The sequence below is a fragment of the Struthio camelus genome, chromosome 5 (genome assembly GCF_040807025.1).
Source record: "Struthio camelus isolate bStrCam1 chromosome 5, bStrCam1.hap1, whole genome shotgun sequence".
Taxonomy (NCBI): domain Eukaryota; kingdom Metazoa; phylum Chordata; class Aves; order Struthioniformes; family Struthionidae; genus Struthio; species Struthio camelus.
Window position 1 is genome coordinate 58,154,871 of NC_090946.1, and position 19,975 is coordinate 58,174,845.

The window sequence follows — 19,975 nt, forward strand, 5'->3', positions numbered from 1 at the left end:
TGCTGTTAGTCCATTGTTAACTCCATCTCCCTTGCACGCAGGAGCTTGTGGTACGCTTTCTGAAGCGAGCAGCTAGCAACCTTCAGCAGTCCTTGAGGATGCTGCTTCCCAGCCGGCGTCTAGGCCTAAATGATCGTCGACGTATCCTGGCTCGCCAGCTGGGCGAGTTCATAGTCTGCTATAATAAGGTGAGTGATTTCTTTCTGGATTCTTCTTCTGGTAGCTCATCCTACTCAGCAGGGGACTAAGTTGCTTAATTCATTTCAGTGCCTTCAGGCTTCACTGCTTTTAGTGCCACTACAGCGCACCTTGTTGGTGTATAACAGAATATTATACATGTGGTGTATATATATGTATTATATATAGAATATTATACTCTGCACAAAAGCAGTAACCAGTGCTGATCGACTCCTTTGATTCCAGCAGCAGCAGCCACCATGGTTATTGCATATTACGGGTCAGGAGCTGGATATGAGTCAGCCAGTCATAGATAACTGCCAAATTACTAAGGATTTCTAAAGCTCAGGACCCCTTGGAAATGCCTTTGGTTTAAATCTGAATTTTTGTATCTAACTTGTGTAAGAAACTATCACAAAGCAGCTTACCCTAGTGCTGCTGGTGATTTGGCTTCTGGTATCTTCCGGTAGAGTATCTGCTGCTGGCTATCGTCATAGTCAGAACAGCAGACTTCTTAAGGGATCTGTTCTGTAATTTATATGGTCTCTTTGCAGTTGCACATCCGGTCATGATAGCTGTCTCTTCAAATTGTCAGATAGACACCATATTAATGCATTATGTGTGCAGTCCAGTAATCGTGCATATGAGTTTATTTAACTTTCTCAAAACTTTGATCAACCAATACAGGCTTAGAGATGCATTTTATTGACATATGTCAAAATGAAAATGAAAAAGCTGATTGTTTTTATGGATATCAATAAAAAGAAATGTTCAACAAAAGCGAATTTAACTTACAGTTTGTTTTTTTCTTTGGCTTCTCTGTGGTCTAGTGCTTTATATTGCCTTTTCCCATTTCTCCCTATTTTTATGATGCTTCTATAGAGATAAACTTTTTTATACATATCGTATATGAAATACATATTTTACCATTTGTTTGGTATATTGAGGGAATGCAAGTAATCTCTAGTATGGAATTCTGCATGCTCAGTGACAAGGAGGTTTAAGTCCTAGTTTAAATAATTCTCACCTCTTTAGGTATAGAAGATAGTCTTCCTAACGCAGTGGTTTCATGCTGATCCCTGTTTTACAAGACCAGCTCCCTCTTTCTGTTGCACCCTGTCCTTTCTTTAGCGTTAGGACAAGGCTAATTTGAATCCTGCTTTCAGAGTGATTGCTGTGCATGCAGGCCTCTAAACTCCCACTCATTAGCAGAGGATGTCCACTTACAGTACCTTTTCAGAACTGACATGTGGTAACTTGATCTGTCAAAGCAAGACTGGTATTGAACCAAATCTGTTCCAGGGAGTGCCTCGTATGCCTAATGCTCGCTGAATTACTGTGTTAGGAGTAACCACAAAACACCCGGGCGGTTCTGTGGTGAGTGAAGAATGCAGCTGCTTTGGATATAATTTCCACTCAAATTGTATTCAAACATTAGGATTTTCTGCTAACTCTAGAGTAAATTCACAAAATAAAGCTGTATAACTGGTAATAAATCAGCACTTAAACATATTTTCTTAGTTAGAACAAGTGAGAACAGATCACTTGAGGTTTTAGAACATACTCTTTTAAGCTATTGAGAGACTGTTAGGCTGCAAGTTTTTTTTCATGTTTGATTCCAACATATAGACTTCTTTCACTGACTTGTGACTATAGTAGGGGACTCCTACTAGCCATTATATATCTTCTGTATTGGCACAGAGGAAAAAACACTGTCTCCAGCAACCTAAGTAAAACAGATTGCATATTGTCAAGACTTTTACTTAAGTAGTGAAGAGTAAAGACATGTCCCAGAGTGGCTTTTTCTTTCCCCCTTGAATTATCTTTTGCAAGAGCTATCTAACCCTCTAGTCCTGGCCAAGCTGGGAGTTAGCAGTATGGAGCAACAAAATGGAGGTTAAGTCTGGTCAAACAAGGCTTTTCTGTTGGTATTGGTATTTCACACAGATCTGTGTTTTCTTTTTCTTTCAATTAACAAAAATAGTTGTATAAAAACAACCTCTGGTGTCAACAAGTTCTACTAGCAAAAAATATAAAGATATTTGTCTCATAGCTTGCTTCCATTCTAACAGACAAAGGTTTATCATCATTTATTCTAATATATTCTTATGTGTAAAAGTATATTTGCCATATGTTGTACTATTTTATTTTCTTTACTGTTATCGAAGTGCAGTGTATTATTTGTATGTAGAACAGCCCTCAGCAATTTGCTGCATGACAGGAGAAGTTAACGCAAGGAGAGAAGTCCTAGTTCACAGTAGGAAATGTGGATGCTGTCTACAGACCACCTTGATTGAGTTTCTCCAATATAATTTTATTTTTATCCTCCTTCTCTTCTCCCAAATATCCCCTTTTGGGCAGAGAGATTCAAATATAAGCTATTAGGAGGAAGTCTGTACTTGGGACAAAAACATCAAAAGTGGAAAGAGAATGTAATGACTGCAAAAGAATGGTACTTTTTTTCCCCTCCACATTCCCTCCTGTCTCAGCAAAGGGTGTATTCGAAGGAGCAGCACATATTTGTCAAGCCTTGAAAGCTTCTCAGCAAATCAGTTCTAATAAGTTATGTCAGGTTGAGGAGTCAGGAGTCTAGTATAAGCTTGGCATGCTGTCTCTGGGGCTGTCTACATTTACCCATTCTGTTACACATAGTTGAAATGCACTTACAATTTGGCTCTTTGTGGTAGATGTTCTTTTTCCTAGATCCCATGGAACTGCTTTTTGTGTTCTCTGATGTAGAGATGTAGTGATGTAGCACTCTGTAGATGTGCCACAGAACATAGAGGAACTGCATAGAGACACTTGCTAATACTGCTTGTTCACAGGAAACAGAGCAGATGGTTCAGAAACGATCAAAAAAGAAACAGGAAGAGGAGGTGGAGGAGGGAGTGAATGCTGAAGGTTTTCAGAACTTTATTACCAGGGCAAGGTAGGAATGGATTTTCTTCCTTTTGGTAAAGGATCTCCTAGCCCTGAAGAGGATGGTATTGTGTCACAAGATACCTAGCTGACCTTCAGATCTGCTCCTGCTGTCTCTGGGGGGGCAGAGAACTTGTCTTTTCTCTTTTTTTTTTTCCCCCTTCCAGCAACCAAACGCTTGTAGCGTCAGCATCTGGTGCATGGAGGAGGACATACAATAGATGTTTTGACCATTAAGTAGATACAGAGGATGGCAGTGGTTTCCTCGATCTCTATAAATTCCAAGCTGGTGCTTGTGAGCTAATGATCTCCTTTCCTGTGATGCTGGAGCAAGTGCAGCAGTACTTTGGAAGAAGAATGAAACTAGGGTCACTGCTTAGATGGCCTTGAGCTGTTGTGTCATGGCTCTGGCTCTCAAGTTTCTGCTCTCAGAAACAAATCTTGGGTTTGCTCTCTCTCTTCAGGGATGTTCTGGGATTATACTTCCTGATATGAGGAAGAAAGTGAGGTATACTCAGTCTTCCTCAGAATCACAGAACAGTTGAGGTTGGGAGGGACCTCTGGAGATCATCTCGTCCAACCCCCTTGCTCAAGCAGGGTCCTCTAGAGCACGTTGCCCAGGATCATGTCCAGGCGAGTTTTGAATATCTCCAGGGAAGGAGACGAGACTCCACTACCTCTCTGGGCAACCCGTTCCAGTGCTCTGTCACCCTCGCAGGAAAGTGGTTTTTGCTCATGTGCAGATGGAACTTCCTGTGTTTCAGTTTGTGCCCGTTGCCTCTTGTGCTGTCGCTGGGCGCCATGGAGAGGAGTCTGGCCCCATCCTCTTGACACCCTCCCTTCAGATACTCGTAGACATTGATGAGATGGCCTCTCAGTCTTCTCTTCTCCAGGCTGAACAGGCCCAACTGCCTCAGCCTTTCTTCAGAGGAGAGATGCTCCAGTCCCCTCCTCATCTTTGTAGCCCTCTGCTGGACTCTCTGCAGTAGTGCCATGTCTCTCGTGTACTGGGGAGCCCAGAACTGGACACGGTACTCCAGGTGAGGCCTCCCCAGGGCTGAGGAGAGGGGCAGGATCACCTCCCTCGACCTGCTGGCAACACTCTGCCTAATGCTGCCCAGGAGACCGTTGGCCTTCTTGGCCACAAGGGCACGTTGCTGGCTCATGCTTAACTTGCTGTCCACCAGGACACCCAGGTCCTTCTCTGCAGAGCTGCTTTCCGGCGGGTCCACCCCCAGCCTGTACTGGTGCCTGGGGTTATTCCTGCCTAGGTGCAGGACCTTGCACTTGCCTTTGTTGAACTTCAGGAGGTTCCTCTCCGCCCAGCTCTCCAGCCTGTCCAGGTCCCTCTGAATGGCAGCACAGCCTTCTGGTGTGTCAGCCACTCCCCCCAGTTTAGTATCATCAGCAAACTTGCTGAGAGCGCACTCTGTGCCTTCATGCATCGATGAATACATTGAACAAGACTGGAGCCAGTCCTGACCCCTGGGGGACACCGCTAGCTACAGGCCTCCAACTAGACTCTGCGCCACTGACCACAACCCTCGGAGCTCGGCCATCCAGCCAGTTCTCAATCCACCTCACTGGCCACTCATCCAACCCACGCTTGCTGAGTTTACCTAGGAGGATGTGATGGGAGACAGCGTCCAAAGCCTTGCTGAGGTCCAGGTAGACAACATCCACTGCTCTGCCCTCATCTCCCCAGCCAGTCCTTCCATCCTGGAAGGCTAAGAGCTTGGTCAAGCATGATTTCCCTTTGGTGAATCCATGCTGACTACTCCTGATCACCTTCTTGTCCTCCAGATGCTTAGTGATGACCTCGAGGATGAGCTCTTCCATCACCTTTCCAGGGATGGAGGTGAGGCTGAGGGGCCTGTAGTTTCCTGGCTCCTCCTTCTTGCCCTTTTTGAGGACTGGGGTGACGCTGGCTTTCCTCCAGTTCTCGGGCACCTCTCCTTTCTCCATGAGCTTTCCAAGATGATGGAGAGTGGCCAAGCAATAACATCCGCCAGCTCCCTCAGCACTCGTGGGTGCGTCGCATCGGGGCCCATGGATTTGTGGATGTCAGGTTTGGACAAACGATCTGGAACCCGCTCCTCCTCGACCAAGGGAGAGTCTTCCTTTCTCCAGCCTTCCTGCCTTGTCCCCAGGGTCTGGAATTCCCGAGGGCTGGCCTTAGCAGTGAAGATTGAAGCAAAGAAGGCATTCAGCAACTCTGCCTTCTCTGTATCCTTCATTAGCAGGGCACCCGCCCCATTCAGCAGCGGGCCCACGTTTTCCCTAGTGTTCCTTTTGCTATTGATGTATTTGTAGAAGCCCTTCTTGTTATCCTTGACATCCCTTGCCAGATTTAATTCCAAACGGGCCTTAGCCTTCCTTGTCGCATCCCTGCATACTCTGACAGTGTCCCTACATTCCTCCCAAGTGGCCTGTCTCCTTTTCCACATTCTATAGACTTCCTTCTTCCGTCTGAGTTTTGCCAGGAGTTCCTTGCTCATCCATGCAGGTCTCCTGCCCACTTTGCTGGACTTCTTACTCAGAGGGATGCACCCATCTTGAGCCTGGAGGAGGTGATGCTTGAATATTAACCAGCTCTCCTGTACCCCGCTTCCTTCTAGGGCCCTACCCCAGGAGATTCCTCCAAGTAGGTCCCTGAAGAGGCCAAAGTTAGCTCTTCTGAAGTCCAGGGTTGCGATCTTACTTATTGCCCTTCTTCCTCTTTGCAGGATCCTGAACTCCACCATCTCCTGAACTCTACCTTCCTCCTAGCTTCTTACCCTGCTTGTTAAGGAAGCTCAGTACAAGGAGTTAATTTCACATTGAAAAAGCAACATTTTCTAATTGCGTACACTATGGACTTAAACTTAAAAGAATCTGAAAATGGATATTTTGAAAATGAGGTGAATCCCCTTTATGTCCTATAGTATATTTTATGAGCATCAGTATTACAGTTATCTGACTGTAAAGAGGTTTGAAATTATTCAGTGAACCAGCATTGTTTCCGCACGCCTCTAATTCTTGAGCAAAAACTACTCCTTTTGACTCAAAGCCTCTGATTCCTGAGTGCAAAGCTGACTCTTTATGACTCTCAATTATTTAATCCAAATATGACATGCCTGTATTGGCAAGAACCTCTGTCAATTTCTGGACAGGTAGTTCACCTACCTTTTTAACGCACTTTTGTCTTCTCTAGGAAAGTTAGGACGATCACTACTTCCTTCTTTTTCAGTCAGTTATGAAATTGCTCTTTCTTTTCCTCTGTTTGGATAGCATCCGTAGTGATTAATCAGAAGTAGGTGAGAAGTGGGTGAAGCTGATGATTCTTAACTAAATTGAGGAGGCTTCATAATCTCCTTTGCTACATTCTCATGAACGCAGTGAATTATAGGTTTTGCTAGTACACTTGATGGAGTTATTACAGCAAGAGATTCCAAGTAAATCCAAGAGATTACAGATTTCAAGTAAAAACTCACTGCCATTCAGAGCAAATAGGGCTCTGAAAAGAAACAAGACTCAAGATACCTGGCAGACTGTAGCATCTAGTTCTCCTAGCACCAGAAGTGCAGATTGCATGGGCCCACAATATGGGCCTTGGTTATCTGGCATCTCTGGACACTAAAGTGACTATTGCCTCCTAGGACAGGTCGTTTTCCTGTTTGCCAGAAATGCTTTAAAAAAAAAAAAAAGGTTGTTTGGGGCAGAACTGCATACTCTTTCATTTCCATATTACTGGCTACCAGGCCATCATGGCCTGAAGCAAAATTTAGGCCATACTGGAGACTTTTACTGTACCATTTGCCCGAGTAGTAGAGAACAGCAAAAGGCAGTCGGCCAAGGATCAGACGGTTTCTAGATGTCTCTGCTTTTTATGAAGTATCAGGTACTTTTGAAAACTTTGAAAATTGACACTACTTTACTTTGGTCTAGTGCTTTAAGCTTAAATCAGCAAGCTAGTCATTGGGAGCCTAAGGAAAGATTTCCAATTTGAGTGCTTGTTCTGTAGCACAGTGAGCACAACACTGGAGAAAATAGAGAATAAGTGTTGTCCAATTGAACTTTGTAACTTCGACATCAGGAGAGGATGTTTTAACATGGATGTATTGCATTTGCATACATGCTACAACCATTGCCCCGAACGTCATCAGTGCAATGTAAAAGTATATAACGCTGGTAAATTCATTGTAATCGTGACCAATAAGCGAGATAAGCAAAAGCTTAAAGCTTCTTTCCATCCAACATCTTTTCACTCTTACAGTTCTTCTTCACCTCTGTTCTCAGTGCTTGGGAGAGAAGGTAAACTTTGCAGCATGCCTCGAAGGACCAAACACCCATTGGATCAGCTTTAGACATTGCTTTTACCAAAGCTCAGATTGGCTAAAACTAATGCAGGTGTGATATGCAGAGGACATTTTGAAAGATTATAACTGCTGCTGTGCAGATTTATATTCCTGTGTTATGTTCTATTGTTGCGTCACTGACACTATCCTTCTTGCTTTTGATGTGCACTCTGCCACGTACTCACGCTAATGCTGAGGCAATGCTATAGAGCATAAGGAAAGGAAGGTACATATCCCAAAAATCAGAATTACAGTTTGTACAAGTTCTAATCTGAATGGCCAACTAACTGATACTGTTTTGGGAAACAACAGAGGCATAAGACATTGGGGCAGTTAAATCCCCCTTTTTCTTGTGAAGAAAATAATAAAGAGAAACATATGCAAGTTTTGTGAGATTTGCAAACACGCTAACTGTTATGTTTGTTTTTTCTGCAGTTTTGATAATTAACAATCTCTTCCCTCATCCTACCACTCCTCTCCCACTGTTGGATTGAAACTTATAATGATGAATATGAAGCCGCAGCTGAGCTGACCTCTCCTATGAACCTGATAGGTGCTTGTTCTGGAGAGCACCTGAGGAAAATTCGCTAGTTTAGCTGAGAACTGAATCTCTCCTATTGGGCAAAGCTCCCAAGAATATATTTGGAGTTTTCACTTGCTCTTTTTTTTTATTCGGGAAAGTTCCTGAATGCTTTGAATTTTCCACTTCATAAGAGAATGGTGTTTCAGTGGGAATCTCAGATTTAACCAAGGCATGTTCCATTCCTACCACTCTTGCCCTGCAGAACTGAGCAAATCAGTAGATTATCTGGCTTTGCCTTTTTTTCCCCTCCCCTCTTTAGCCTCCATATCTTCTGTCCTTTTTGATCATTACATGATAGCTTAGAATCCTCATTTAGGTCCTTTCTTTTCTCCTTGTTGTAGTGAGAGTGACCTGGAGGAAGTTCTGACATTTTACACGCACAAAAATAAGTCAGCAAGCGTCTTTCTAGGAACGAACTCTAGAACCACGAAAGCCAGCAACAGCAGCAACCAGTTAGAGAATCAGTCTCAAGGGGGTAAGTGTTGCAGGTAGTTCTGAGATGATATTGTCCAGACTAATCCAATTTTTACTTTAATCTGTGGAAAGACAACATCACCTCAAGAATGTGATTCAGGTTTCTGGAGGTTACACTTCTTTCTTCATTGATTCCATCCATGTAGACAAGAGTGTGCATGCCAAGCTTCTTTGCCTGAGGTGAAATGGAATGAATCTGGACTAACATATATAAGAAATTGGCTATTCAGTCTTATTCTAGTGGTATCATGGTTCGAATTGTTCTACTTTCTAACTCCCAGATTTTGTTACAGAGAGACCTGAAGTGACGAAAGAAATAAAAGGTGATCAGGCCCGAAGTTCAGTTGCAGATCTGCCTGCAGAAGGAGCACTAAGAGGCTACAAACCCAAAGAAGTTAAATCAACTTGTAAGTAAACCAGCTTCAATCATTATCAAGGAAGAGAAGATGAATGCACGTACTGTTTTCAACACTATTTTAAACAAATACTGAGGTTGGAACCTATGGACAAAAATAAACTGAGGGATTTGAAGGGGCCCAGGTTTGGGGAAGTGTAGGGTGAGCGGTATGAATAAGCTAGCTGCTCTTTTGTGGGGAAGGATCTAGATATATCCTCTTTCAGAGCTTGATATTACTCATGTAGAGCCTCTTCTGTCCTTGCTGGTAGAATGAGGTCATTCTGGCTTCAGTGAGTGTATGAATAGCTGCATCTTGGGTATGTTCTTATTATCTGAAAGACCTGAAAAGCAGCTTTTCTCATATAATGTGCTCATTGTCTTTGTATAGTTCCGGAAGGACCCACCTTGTCCTTAGATGTTGAAGTGAAATTACCTCGTTGTGGCCCTGCTAGTGTTTCCTCCTTTGTTCCTGGTGCCACTGCCCAGAGAAGTACCAGCTCCCAGTTGCCGTCTCAGCCTGCAGCCTCTGAAAGTCCACAGATGCCTGATCACCATTCATTGCTGGCTCCTCCCATTGGTCCCAGACTGATTCAGTCCCCATCCTCCCCACCTTCTTCTCAGATCCAGAGCACAGCCCTTGACAGCTCTTCTGTCTGCACAAACCCTGCCTCCAGTGAGGCTTCTAGCCTTGCAGGATTACATCGTTGCCATTCTGGTAGCTACAGTGTTGGCCCATTCTCATCTTTTCAGAGAGCTGCTCAGATTTACAGCCAAAGATTGTCCCGACCATCCTCTGCAAAAGCAGGTGAGTGTTCGGGGATGCATAATAGAATACCTGCTAGTTCCATTCAGAGATTGTGTAGTCTCTGCCTGGTCCAGAATAGGTGGAAATCTTACATTTCCGGAATTATGAGTCCTGTTCCAGTGGTGTTAAATTTCCCACAGAAGGAAGGAGTGCAGGAAGCACCCTTGGGTTTGCCAAAGATGCCCTTTTATTGAGCAAATGAACAGGATTTTACTGAGTGGACGAACAAGAATTGAACTCTTCTGAAAGAGCTGGGAAGTGATGCACTGTATATCTTTGCTTGATTGTATTACTGGTCTCTTGTTTATCTTTAGTGATTTTAAGGTAGTTTTGGTCAGCACAAGTCCTGTCTCAAGCTGTGTACTGTTTGTAGTTCCTTGTTTCTTTCTCACACAGAGAAATCCTCTAAAAAGACTCATACTTACAGGTTACTTAAAGGTTTGTCAGGACCTCCGAAAAAGAAAAGACCCAAATGGGCTGTGTTTAAAGGAGTGGTATTGCATATCTTTCTCTAGGATTTTTCAGAACTGGCATATCCCAGAACATCTTACAAACAGGAGATCTCTCGTTTACCATTTCAAGATAGAACATAATTGAACAATGTGACCTTAAAGTGTGAGGATCTGAAGGGTAGGAGAAACTGTAGTCATTAGAAATTTATGGAGGCAGACAGAAACCTATTAGGAAAGTTTTGAAAAGCAGACACGGTCAGCTGTAGTCCTGATAAAGCACTGTTTTTCTCTGAAATTGTGCTATGCATTTGTCTTGGGTTGTACATCAGAGTCACCAGATGTTCACTAGAGTTGCTGCATACATAGTAGCAGACTTGCTAGCATTAAAATAAATCTTCCCAACTGAGTGGCTTATTTAAAGGGATCCACTTATTTTCAAGGAAAATCACCATTGATTTGATGCAGGTAACAACCAACCAATAATTCTTTGGAATTGTTTGCTATTAGGTGCATTGTGATAAGATGAATATGGATTTGGAATTGGCTTAGAGAAGCTTACATAGGCAACACATAGGCAGAAAAGAAGGCCATATAGGGACAATCTGCAGAAAGTGTCACACCTGCTTTTATATATGCATGATCAGCAGGCTCAGAAGGAATATAGAACTCCGCGGAGTCTGACATACTGCTAACTAAGCATATCCAAATGTTTGTTCAGTAGGTTTGTGCCATCGCAGTCCAAGTGGACCGCGTGTGGGCTCAGCCAGGACGCACAAAGATGCAGAAGATACTTCTTGCCATGGCAAACATTATAGCCCTAGTATGGTAGCAGCAGAACTACAGCAGCTGGCAGAAAAGCAGGCAACCCGTCAGTATTCTCCACCGAGCCACATCAGTCTCCTTACCCAGCAGGTATGTAAGCAGTAAAGCCAGAGTCCCTGTGACAATAGAAAAGTCTGGCACAGACTTCTGTATCAGCATTGGGCTGGTGTGAGACGTGCTTGAAAGGGAAAATCTCACAAAAATGGATTTCTGTCATACTGTTATTTTGAAGTCTTTATAGTGACCAGAATTTTGATTTTCTGTGAAATAATAAGAACACTGTAATGTTTTTGTACAAGATAGTGAGACTCACCAGTGAATTAGAATGGAAAATACATTGTGCAAAGCAATTTCATGCTTGATCCTAGTAAACAATGAAACAAGTCTCAGATTTATGCTTCCAGGAGATTTACTTCCTCCTTCCTCCAGTATGCCATCACAGTGTTAGGAATGCATCTGCAGAATGGGTTCTTATGTAAATTCTATATTCCAATAAAATTTTAAAAACATAATGAAGTTTTTACTAGCAAGGGATGTGATAATCCTTTGGCTAAATGGGACTGCATACATTGGCTTGGATCTACATTGGCTTCTGGTGGATTACCAGTTAGTTTCAAATTTCTCCTTGAGTTATGTCCCAACTGACTTTTAGAAGTAGTCATATTTTTCTATACAATATGCTACAATTGTGATCAGCAAAGGTGTTCAAGTTGAACAGTGCTCAATTAATTAAGTTGCCAACTGGAGATTCTCTAGGATAAGTGTTTTGCCTTGATAATTGAGTTTTCCCCTCCTTACTCACTAGGGACAAATAGTTCACATCTCTTTACTCTGAATCTTTCATTTGGAAAGTACTGCTTTAACAGTGATGTTTTGGTGTGTTTTATGAGAGTTGTTTAATAGTTGCAGTGGGCTTTTTCTGCTCCTGTTTGATACTTCTTTCAATTTTATTTTCATGGATTTTGATTTTGAATATCTGGTTAAATGATTGGCAGCCTTACAAAGAATGACTTTTTCAAAAGGTGGGCTGCTTTTATGACTCTGAAAAGAGGAATAGGTTACTAGACTCTTCCACAGATTAAGATTTCAATCCAGTTTTGGCAGCTTCGGTTAACTCTAACACAGGTACTCTGGTCTTGGAAATAGGTCTTTACCTTTAAAGGGTAGGACACAAAAACAAAGCACCTTCTTATTGGTGGACTCAGTACAGAACATGAGTACTGAATGCACTAGGGATGCTGAGGCCTGACCAGATAGCTTGTATCTAGAGAATTTGGTCTTTCTAAATCTGAAGTGGTATTGGAAACAACAGGAAGCTTGTTTGCTTGTCCAGTAATATTCAGAACCGTCATTCTGGTTCTCGTAATAAAATCAAAATTGAGCTTTTTTTTAAAGCTAAACTTTGTCAGTATAACTGTTCAAAAATTTTTTAGTGAAACGTTTTCATTCCGGAAATTATGATTTGTTAGAAGCTAAATATATCATGGAAAGTGCCTCCTTGGGCAAAATTAGTGTCTAAACAAATATTTGGAAAAAAATTAAAATGTGTCTGTTCCCTTTCAATCTTTTCAGAACAGAACTTTTTATTTTTTATAAAAGTAATTCATAAACTTTCTCCCAAAAACAACTAATTTCTCACACAGCTCCAACTGCTGTGATTTCGTCTGCCTAGAGAACCCAAGGTGCCCTCTTGCTGCCATTTATAATTATTAGATGATTTTTGGTTTCCTATTCCTAGCACAGCTAGTTAGTGCTAGTTAAATTAGGAAGTAAAGAAAGGGGATCCAGAGAGGAATGCACAAAGACCTACATGGGAAGGGTTGTGTAGCTTCCTGAGCACAGCTGCATAGGGTGACAAAGGAGCATGCTCCGATAATTGTAAATGGTGGAAGCTGAAGTCTGTTTAGCCACCAGACAATCAATATTGATATGCTCAGGTCTGAAAGTGGCTATGAAGTGCAGCACTAGCTCTGGAAATATGTTGGTCATGCTAAATGAGCCTGCACTGCTTTTTGCTTCTGGGCTTTCTCAAGATACCTACTCAGAGAGGAGGTGGGAAACGTAAAGAATGAGGGTGCTGACTAATTCCCTTCTTTGTAACAAGCAAACAGTGAAGACCTTATTTCCTCGCATGCGATGTAGCTTTTTTACCTGAGTGGCCTTGATATTAGGCTACACAGAACAGGCTTTGCTTCTGTACTGAAATACAGGAACATGGACTGGGTTGAGTGTTAGCGGTTTTCTGTCGTCATTATGGACATCCATGTATAAAGGGATTCATGAGGCAGTGAAAAGGTCAGAACTTGGGCTCTGACGATAAGTTTCCTTTCTGAGCCTGAATCTATTCAATTCTAGACATCTGCTTTCTTCTGTGATTCTCCAGGCCATGTTTTAGCAATAATCTCTTTGGAGAGATGAAATCTGAAGGCTGCTCAGTATGAAAATTTGGATGGTTTAGTTGAGGACAATTTGCTTCTGTTCTTTCAAGACATTCTGATTCTTCAGTACTGACCTTATGAGGCACAGCAATTTCTAGGCTGAGACTATTACCTTAATCATACCTGCAATAGTGAAATTTTGGAAGGATCAGACAGAACTGCAAGGCCCAAAGGAACATAGCTAAAGCGTATGGCTACCACTTGTGCTTTTTTTTTTTCCTTGACACATTCTACTCTTCTGTCACCTAAGTCCTGTTCTCATCATTTTTTGGTCCAGATCTCTTAAAATTCTGGCTTGCAGAAAGGACCAGGGAAGATAGATCTGGAAAGACAAGGCTGTAATGTCAATACAGGGGATAAGAGGTGCCATTATCCAATAAAACCATAATGGTATGGCAGCAAGTGCCTGTACAAGCAACAGTGGAGGAGCCAGGTTGGGGTTGATCTCAGAGCTGAGGGATCTAGAACAAGAGACCTGGGGCTGGGAGACTGGTATGAATGTGGATTTGAAGCAGGGGAATAGAATGAGTAGGAGAGGTTAGGAAGATGCAGAGTAGGCTGGCAGTTTGGGGAGGGGGATTTGCAGGAGGGTAGATATTGGTGACGCTATTTGTGAGCACTGCATGGTTATGGATGTGGGCAGACAGGCATTTTAATCTTAAGCAGGACTGGGGAAGACAGGGGCAGAAGAGGTAGAAGAACATGTGGGAGAGGATTTAGGGAAGAGTTGGGGAGGAGTGAGAAGTCAAAGAGCACTGGGCTGGATTGAAAGGGGGAAAGACTCTTGGGATGAGAGAGTTTGAGGACTGGGTTATGAAACACTGGTGGCTTTGGCATAGGAGAAATGAGGGTCTGGGAGCTGGGAGAGAGTTGGAGATGGACCTTGGAGTAAGATGGTTTAGTTCAACAGAACATTACTTTCCCACGCGTTTTTCGTCAGGGTATGCTGACTTGTTGCTTCCCCCTTTTCACACCTCTGTTTAGCCACTTGAAATATGATTGCTCTTCTAAAGTTGAAGCATTCTAAAATAAATTGCCGCAAAGACGACCCCTGGAAAAGAACATTGCTTACCTAAACGATACAAATAGAGTTGTTTAAAGTCACTCCAGAAACTTTGTATTAGTATAGCTTGTTTGAAAGCACCTGGCTGGTATAAAAGGGACTTGATATCTGGACTTATGGCTAATGGCAAGATCAGGACTATTGGTTTGGATATGTGTGCAAAAGAGGGAGAGACCCTGAAAAATAGTAATACTGCTATGTTTCTTTTCTGAGGGCAGCAACTTCTACATATAAACAGAATGCCTTTGTCTTTGCCTTGCTTCTCTGTGTTGTGCCCAACTGTGTCTTGGGGCCTTGGGTACTCTGAATATATTACTTCTTTCCAAGAGCAGCTGGGAAACTGAAGCTGCTAGGGAGAATCCTTATTGTTAATTATAACCATTAATAATGAGTTTTATTTTTTACTTTTGAGGAATTTTATTCCATTGTATTTACTGAAAAAAAACACAGTATTACCATTTTTTGTGTGTTTACATAAAGTCTGATAATAAAACTGATTTTGAAGATATGGCAAACAATGCAAATTCTATACCTGTACCCATCAGAAATCTTTAAACCACTGTCTGATTTTTGCAGTACTCACTATCCAACAACAATGCTCTACAGTATCCAAAAATAGCGGGCTGTTTGTGTAGTTAACTGCCTGTTGAGTTTGAGAGCAAGCAGCGCAGAGATCCGTGTGGAAGGTGTGCCTTCCAGGATCCAACATTAGCCAGATAAGTTCCTGGCAGAGTAGAGTAATAAGGAAGTATCTGAGCTCAGAAGGTCGTAAGAAAACAAACGAAGAAACAAAACAACAAAAAAAAAACCCCAACAACCCTGCTCAAATGCCCCAAAGCATCGACTAAATTTGTCTTAAGGATATTATGTTCTTATCAGTTTCATGAACACTGAGTGGATAGAAGTGCAAGATCCCTAACAGTGCTTCTGTTGAGAGCTAAAATCAAGTGATCAGCAGAATACGTTCTGTTTGGACTGCTACCTGGCCAGTCAGAATACATATATTCATCAGCAGTGAATAGGCTTTTAATCTGGAACTAGCTGCAACATGTGCAGTGCAACCGTGCTGCTGCTTGCTTGTAAGTTAGGGGACATGGGAGAGGAGAGATCTTTAAAATATTGTAGGGAGCAGGCTTGTGAATGATGCAGTTATTGGCCAGGGAGACAAGCAAGAATGCCACAGGAAATCAGATTTCCTTAACTCTGCAATTGATCAATTTATTAATATATTGGGGTATATGGTCTAGGTCTGTGGAAACAAGTTTTTGAGGATAAAGGCATTAGGGATGTTTAATTAATTTTGCATTGTTTTTCACTGTAGTAGATTTAGAGGGGATGCATTTTTTTCAGGTAGTAAAGCTGAGCTACTATGAGAAGAAGAGATAGGATAGGCAAAAATGTTCAGCAAGACTTCTGTTGCTGGATAGCGCTCATTTAAGAGTCCAGAAGAAATGCAGCAGTCAAGTGACAGAGCTTGTAGCAAAAGGGGTGATTCATGGTAAAGTTGATCTCTCTCAGAGGACAGAAAGGCAACAAACGTGCCTATCTGTAGTAAAGGCCCTAAAAGTTTCCTGCAGCAAAAGCAGCAAGCCTTGCTCCAACGTCAGATGTATATTCATGAAAAGAAAGCAAAATCAAATTTTAGTTCACCCACCTAAATGTACTAAAGACCAAAAAATCCCTGTCTTGATCTGTTAGAATTCTTTGAACTGAGCAAAACAGCATTTAATGGAACTGGTTCTTGTTGTTCAGACTTTCAGAAAAGCTTTTGACAGACTTTCAGCAAGGGTTGTTAAGCAAGCTAGGTATTTGTGGGGTGAGAGGTAAAGTTTTGTCGTGCATTAAAAACAGACAGAGAGCAAACAAAAGGAATGACTGGCCAGTTTTCAGTGCAGCAAGCAGGTAACTGAACATGCAGAACAGGGAACGCTCGGAGTGTAAAATTAAAGATTTGAAAGGAGAACGTTAATAACGAGTGGCATATTATCATCTAAAGTATGAATAGAAAAACAAGTTAATGCAAGGTAATATAGGGTGTGAGTTTACAGTAGATTAACTATCCTGCAGCGTTCATCCATGTGCCCACGTGCTTGTGCAGTAGTAAACATGAGGTAACTTGTTACCTTCTGTGTAATGTGGGCTAGAAGTATCCAGATGTTCAATTACTGTGAAGTGACGTGGTGCTGTAAACCTGAACTCTGTCCTACCTCATGATAACTTGTTAGTATGTGCATATTCTTTTGTTGATTATCATGAGAAAAACGAAGAAAAGTGTTAACAACTTCATCAACATGGAACAGAATGGCAGGTGAAATTCAGTGTTTATGAATAACTGATTACATGACAAGCAATAATTGTAACTACTTATAACAATAAGCTTTAATTGTAGTCATTCAGGAAAGAAAAAATGAATTTTGTTCTGGAAGGTTCAGTGGAAACACCTGTTCTAAGTCAAGTAGTAAAGGGAACACACAAAATATTAGCATACTTAAGGAATACGTTAGGGAATAGCATGTAATTATGTAAGCATCAATTAAATGCCCTCCCTTGAAAAACTGTATTGAGTTCTGGATGCCATTTCTAAAATGGATTCAGGAAAAATAAATGGGATCCACAGATGAATGACTGCAATGATTAAAGGTATAATGCATTTATAGCAAGGAAGTGAAAATATTAAGATTGTTTAGGGAGGAGAGAGGCATGAAGAAAGTATGCAGAATAGTGGATGACAGAGGGTAAATAATATAGATTTTATTTGTGTTTCTTACGGTATGAGAAGAAGGGAGATATTCAATTCAGTGGGAAGGCATCAAATTAAAAACTGATAAAAGTGAATGCTTACTGTCACAAAATATACTTATCTTCTGAAACTTCCTGCAACAAGATAACATTAAGGTCAAAAGCTTAACAGGATTCAAAACTATTCTGGATATTTTATGTGGACAGTAAGACCAACCATAGTTACCTCAGATAGAATAATGAGCATTTTGCAAGTGATAGATCCCTAGCTTTTAACTCACAGAAGTCATAAATGACTTTTCCTTATAAATAACATGTTTCACAGCTGGCTACTTGGAAGCTAAGATTTCTTTCATCTTCTCTGAAATGTGTGCATCAGGAAGGATAGTGAGTTTGCTGGATCGTTGCTCTGAATTGACTTTTGGTATTTAACACTGTGAGGAATCTGTGTGCTATGCTGCTGTGTCCATGTTTATGACCATTTCTTTACTGTGTTGTTTTACTGCAGTCAAGCTAAATATTTCCTATGCGCATAAAAGGGTTATTGAGACATTTGTGAGGAAGTCAGTTTCTGAAATTAGTGATTTCTCTACTTTTGGCATGCAGATGATGGCTGGGGTTTTTTTTACAGATAGGATGCTCCTTGCTTTGTCAGTATGTGTAGTACAACAGTTTCACTTGTAGTGTTGTCAGCTTGTTACTCAGCGCTGTTTTTCAGATCATCCTGTTCAGATTGTTACTTGTTTGGTTTGCCCGTTGTCTAACATAAGGCTGAGATACTAATGGTACTACCTGAGAATCAAGGCAGATACATCAGTGGTGATTTTGGAGATGCAGCCTGAAGATACAGTTCAGTAAGCCCCTCTCGTTGTAAATGGACTTTGTTGCCTTTGTTGCCTTGATTTGTAGTTGGGGATCCTTATTGGATCCTGTGCTATTTCTGGATAGCTGAACTAAGATTCTTTTTTTCCCCATCTGTACCTACTATTTGTGTTTGGCCTTTCTGGATAGGTGGATGAAAACTGTGACCAAAATAATCCAGGCTTGTTTTCCCTCTGGTGTGTTCCTTATCAGGCATTAATCTTGAAGTCTATACTTAGCATGTGTTTAGCATAAAGTATTTCCGTGTGCTTGTATTGCAGGACTTTCTACTAGAAGGGCATTAAAATGCACAGGATGTGTGCAGATCCAGATTCAGGTGGCTAGATCCTGGATACATATGTGTTCTTCTTTGGGGATAGCATGCTACTTTTCTCTGAAATATGCTGTAAGGTAAAAAGAGGATTTTCTCCTGCAATGCTGGATCTGTGTGAGGTCCCTATCATTGGCTGGTGTGGGGGGCTGCTGTTGATATCTACCAGGCTGTAGTACTTTGTGGTTATTAATGCTAGTGAACAGAAGAATGTGTTGAATTGGCCAGCGTCGTGAGGAGGAGGAGGAGAAGGAGGAGGGGAAGCTTGGTGGGAGCTCTGCCCCTCTCTGTGAGGGAGAGTGTGAGATTTCAGGACCCTGCTATCGTTAGGAATAGCTCCAATTCTTCTAGCCAGGAAGTTTAATCACAGGGATAACATCAGACCACCCAGGCAAGGGCTAGGCCGAGCTGTCTCCATTTTCACTATACAGCCAGCCAGTGCCCAAGATCCAGCAGCCAGGATTCCTACAAACATGCTGACAGATCCCTAGGAGGATGGAGCACTTTTCTTGTTCTACGTTTTTCATTTGGACAGAAAGCGGAAATTAGCAGAGAGCAAACGAGTTTACTAAACCTCAGAATAGTGGAGAAAGGACCAAGGAAGAACTGGGATGGGCAGTTTACTGTGCTGCAGAGTGACCTTGTAGGAGTAGTATGCCACTGGAATCCCAAAAATAAAGAGCTTCAGCCTGACGTCAGCTATAGCAATAATTTGAACCTACCCTGTTCTTCCTCAGTTACCCATCTATCTCAGCTGCACGGCTTGGCATCCTTGCCTGCATTGTCCTCAGTAAAGGAAAAGTGCCACAAAACAAACTGCCAGTGTGCCAAAACACACTGTGCAGGTCCCAGTCATCATCAGCTCCTTTGGTTCTAGACCTGAGCAGCGTAACACTAGAGACCATGAAACTTAGGGTGCGGCAATATTTACAGAAATTTGGTGAAGGTGAGGTTTTGGGTTTTTTTTCTTCCCCCCCCCCCCAGTGTTAGTCCCTTGCTTTGACTCAACCCACTTTATCTGAGTCTTAATCTGATTTGTTTTCCTTACGTAACGATTTGGTTGGCTTTACTCTTCCATTGATAGAGGGGAAGAGAAGTGTAGAGGAAGGAGGCATCTCATTATATAACCAGAAAGAGGAGCAAGAAGCAAGGAGATGAAGTCTGCATGGTATTTTTCTGTCCTCTTTTATACTGCTCTTTGCACGGCTGCAGGGCCCCCTCTCCTCCTTGCCCCCAGGCTGTTCATACCAGGATTGGAATTACTTTTAACACTGCTAATTTGTAACATCAGCAATAGCATGACTGGTCTCAGCAGAGGCTGTAGGAGGAGAAAATGTCAATGCCGTTTCTGCAGTGCAGGAACAGAGCCCCTCCTGCAGCTCTGAGGCTCTGAAGAGAATGGGAGTAAAGGTTTTCATTATGGTGCAACAAGCTCCGCAAATCTGCGAAGAGTCACCAAATGGGCTACGCTGAGCAGCTAGAACTCATCTTATGGGAAAGATTACACCCTGATCATCAACATTTGGCAGGATTGTGCCTTATCAAAATCACTCCCACTGGGCAGTTTTGAGAAAGAG

The 19,975-nt window shown here is 42.1% G+C and overlaps 1 protein-coding gene across 19 annotated transcripts in view; it reads left to right on the top strand.

The window, feature by feature from the left end:
- Positions 1-19,975, top strand: part of TTLL5 (tubulin tyrosine ligase like 5) — a 140,018-nt gene that overhangs the window by 54,812 nt on the left and 65,231 nt on the right. For 13 of the 19 annotated variants that reach the window (XM_068946606.1, XM_068946612.1, XM_068946610.1 and 10 more), the window contains 6 exons: positions 42-188; positions 3,003-3,106; positions 8,358-8,491; positions 8,784-8,897; positions 9,276-9,692; positions 10,863-11,056. In XM_068946606.1, the coding sequence (XP_068802707.1) occupies positions 42-188; positions 3,003-3,106; positions 8,358-8,491; positions 8,784-8,897; positions 9,276-9,692; positions 10,863-11,056 (1,110 nt within the window). The remainder of the gene's footprint in view (positions 1-41; positions 189-3,002; positions 3,107-8,357; positions 8,492-8,783; positions 8,898-9,275; positions 9,693-10,862; positions 11,057-19,975) is intronic. The other 6 variants (XM_068946608.1, XM_068946611.1, XM_068946616.1 and 3 more) reach the window with 2 other exon arrangements.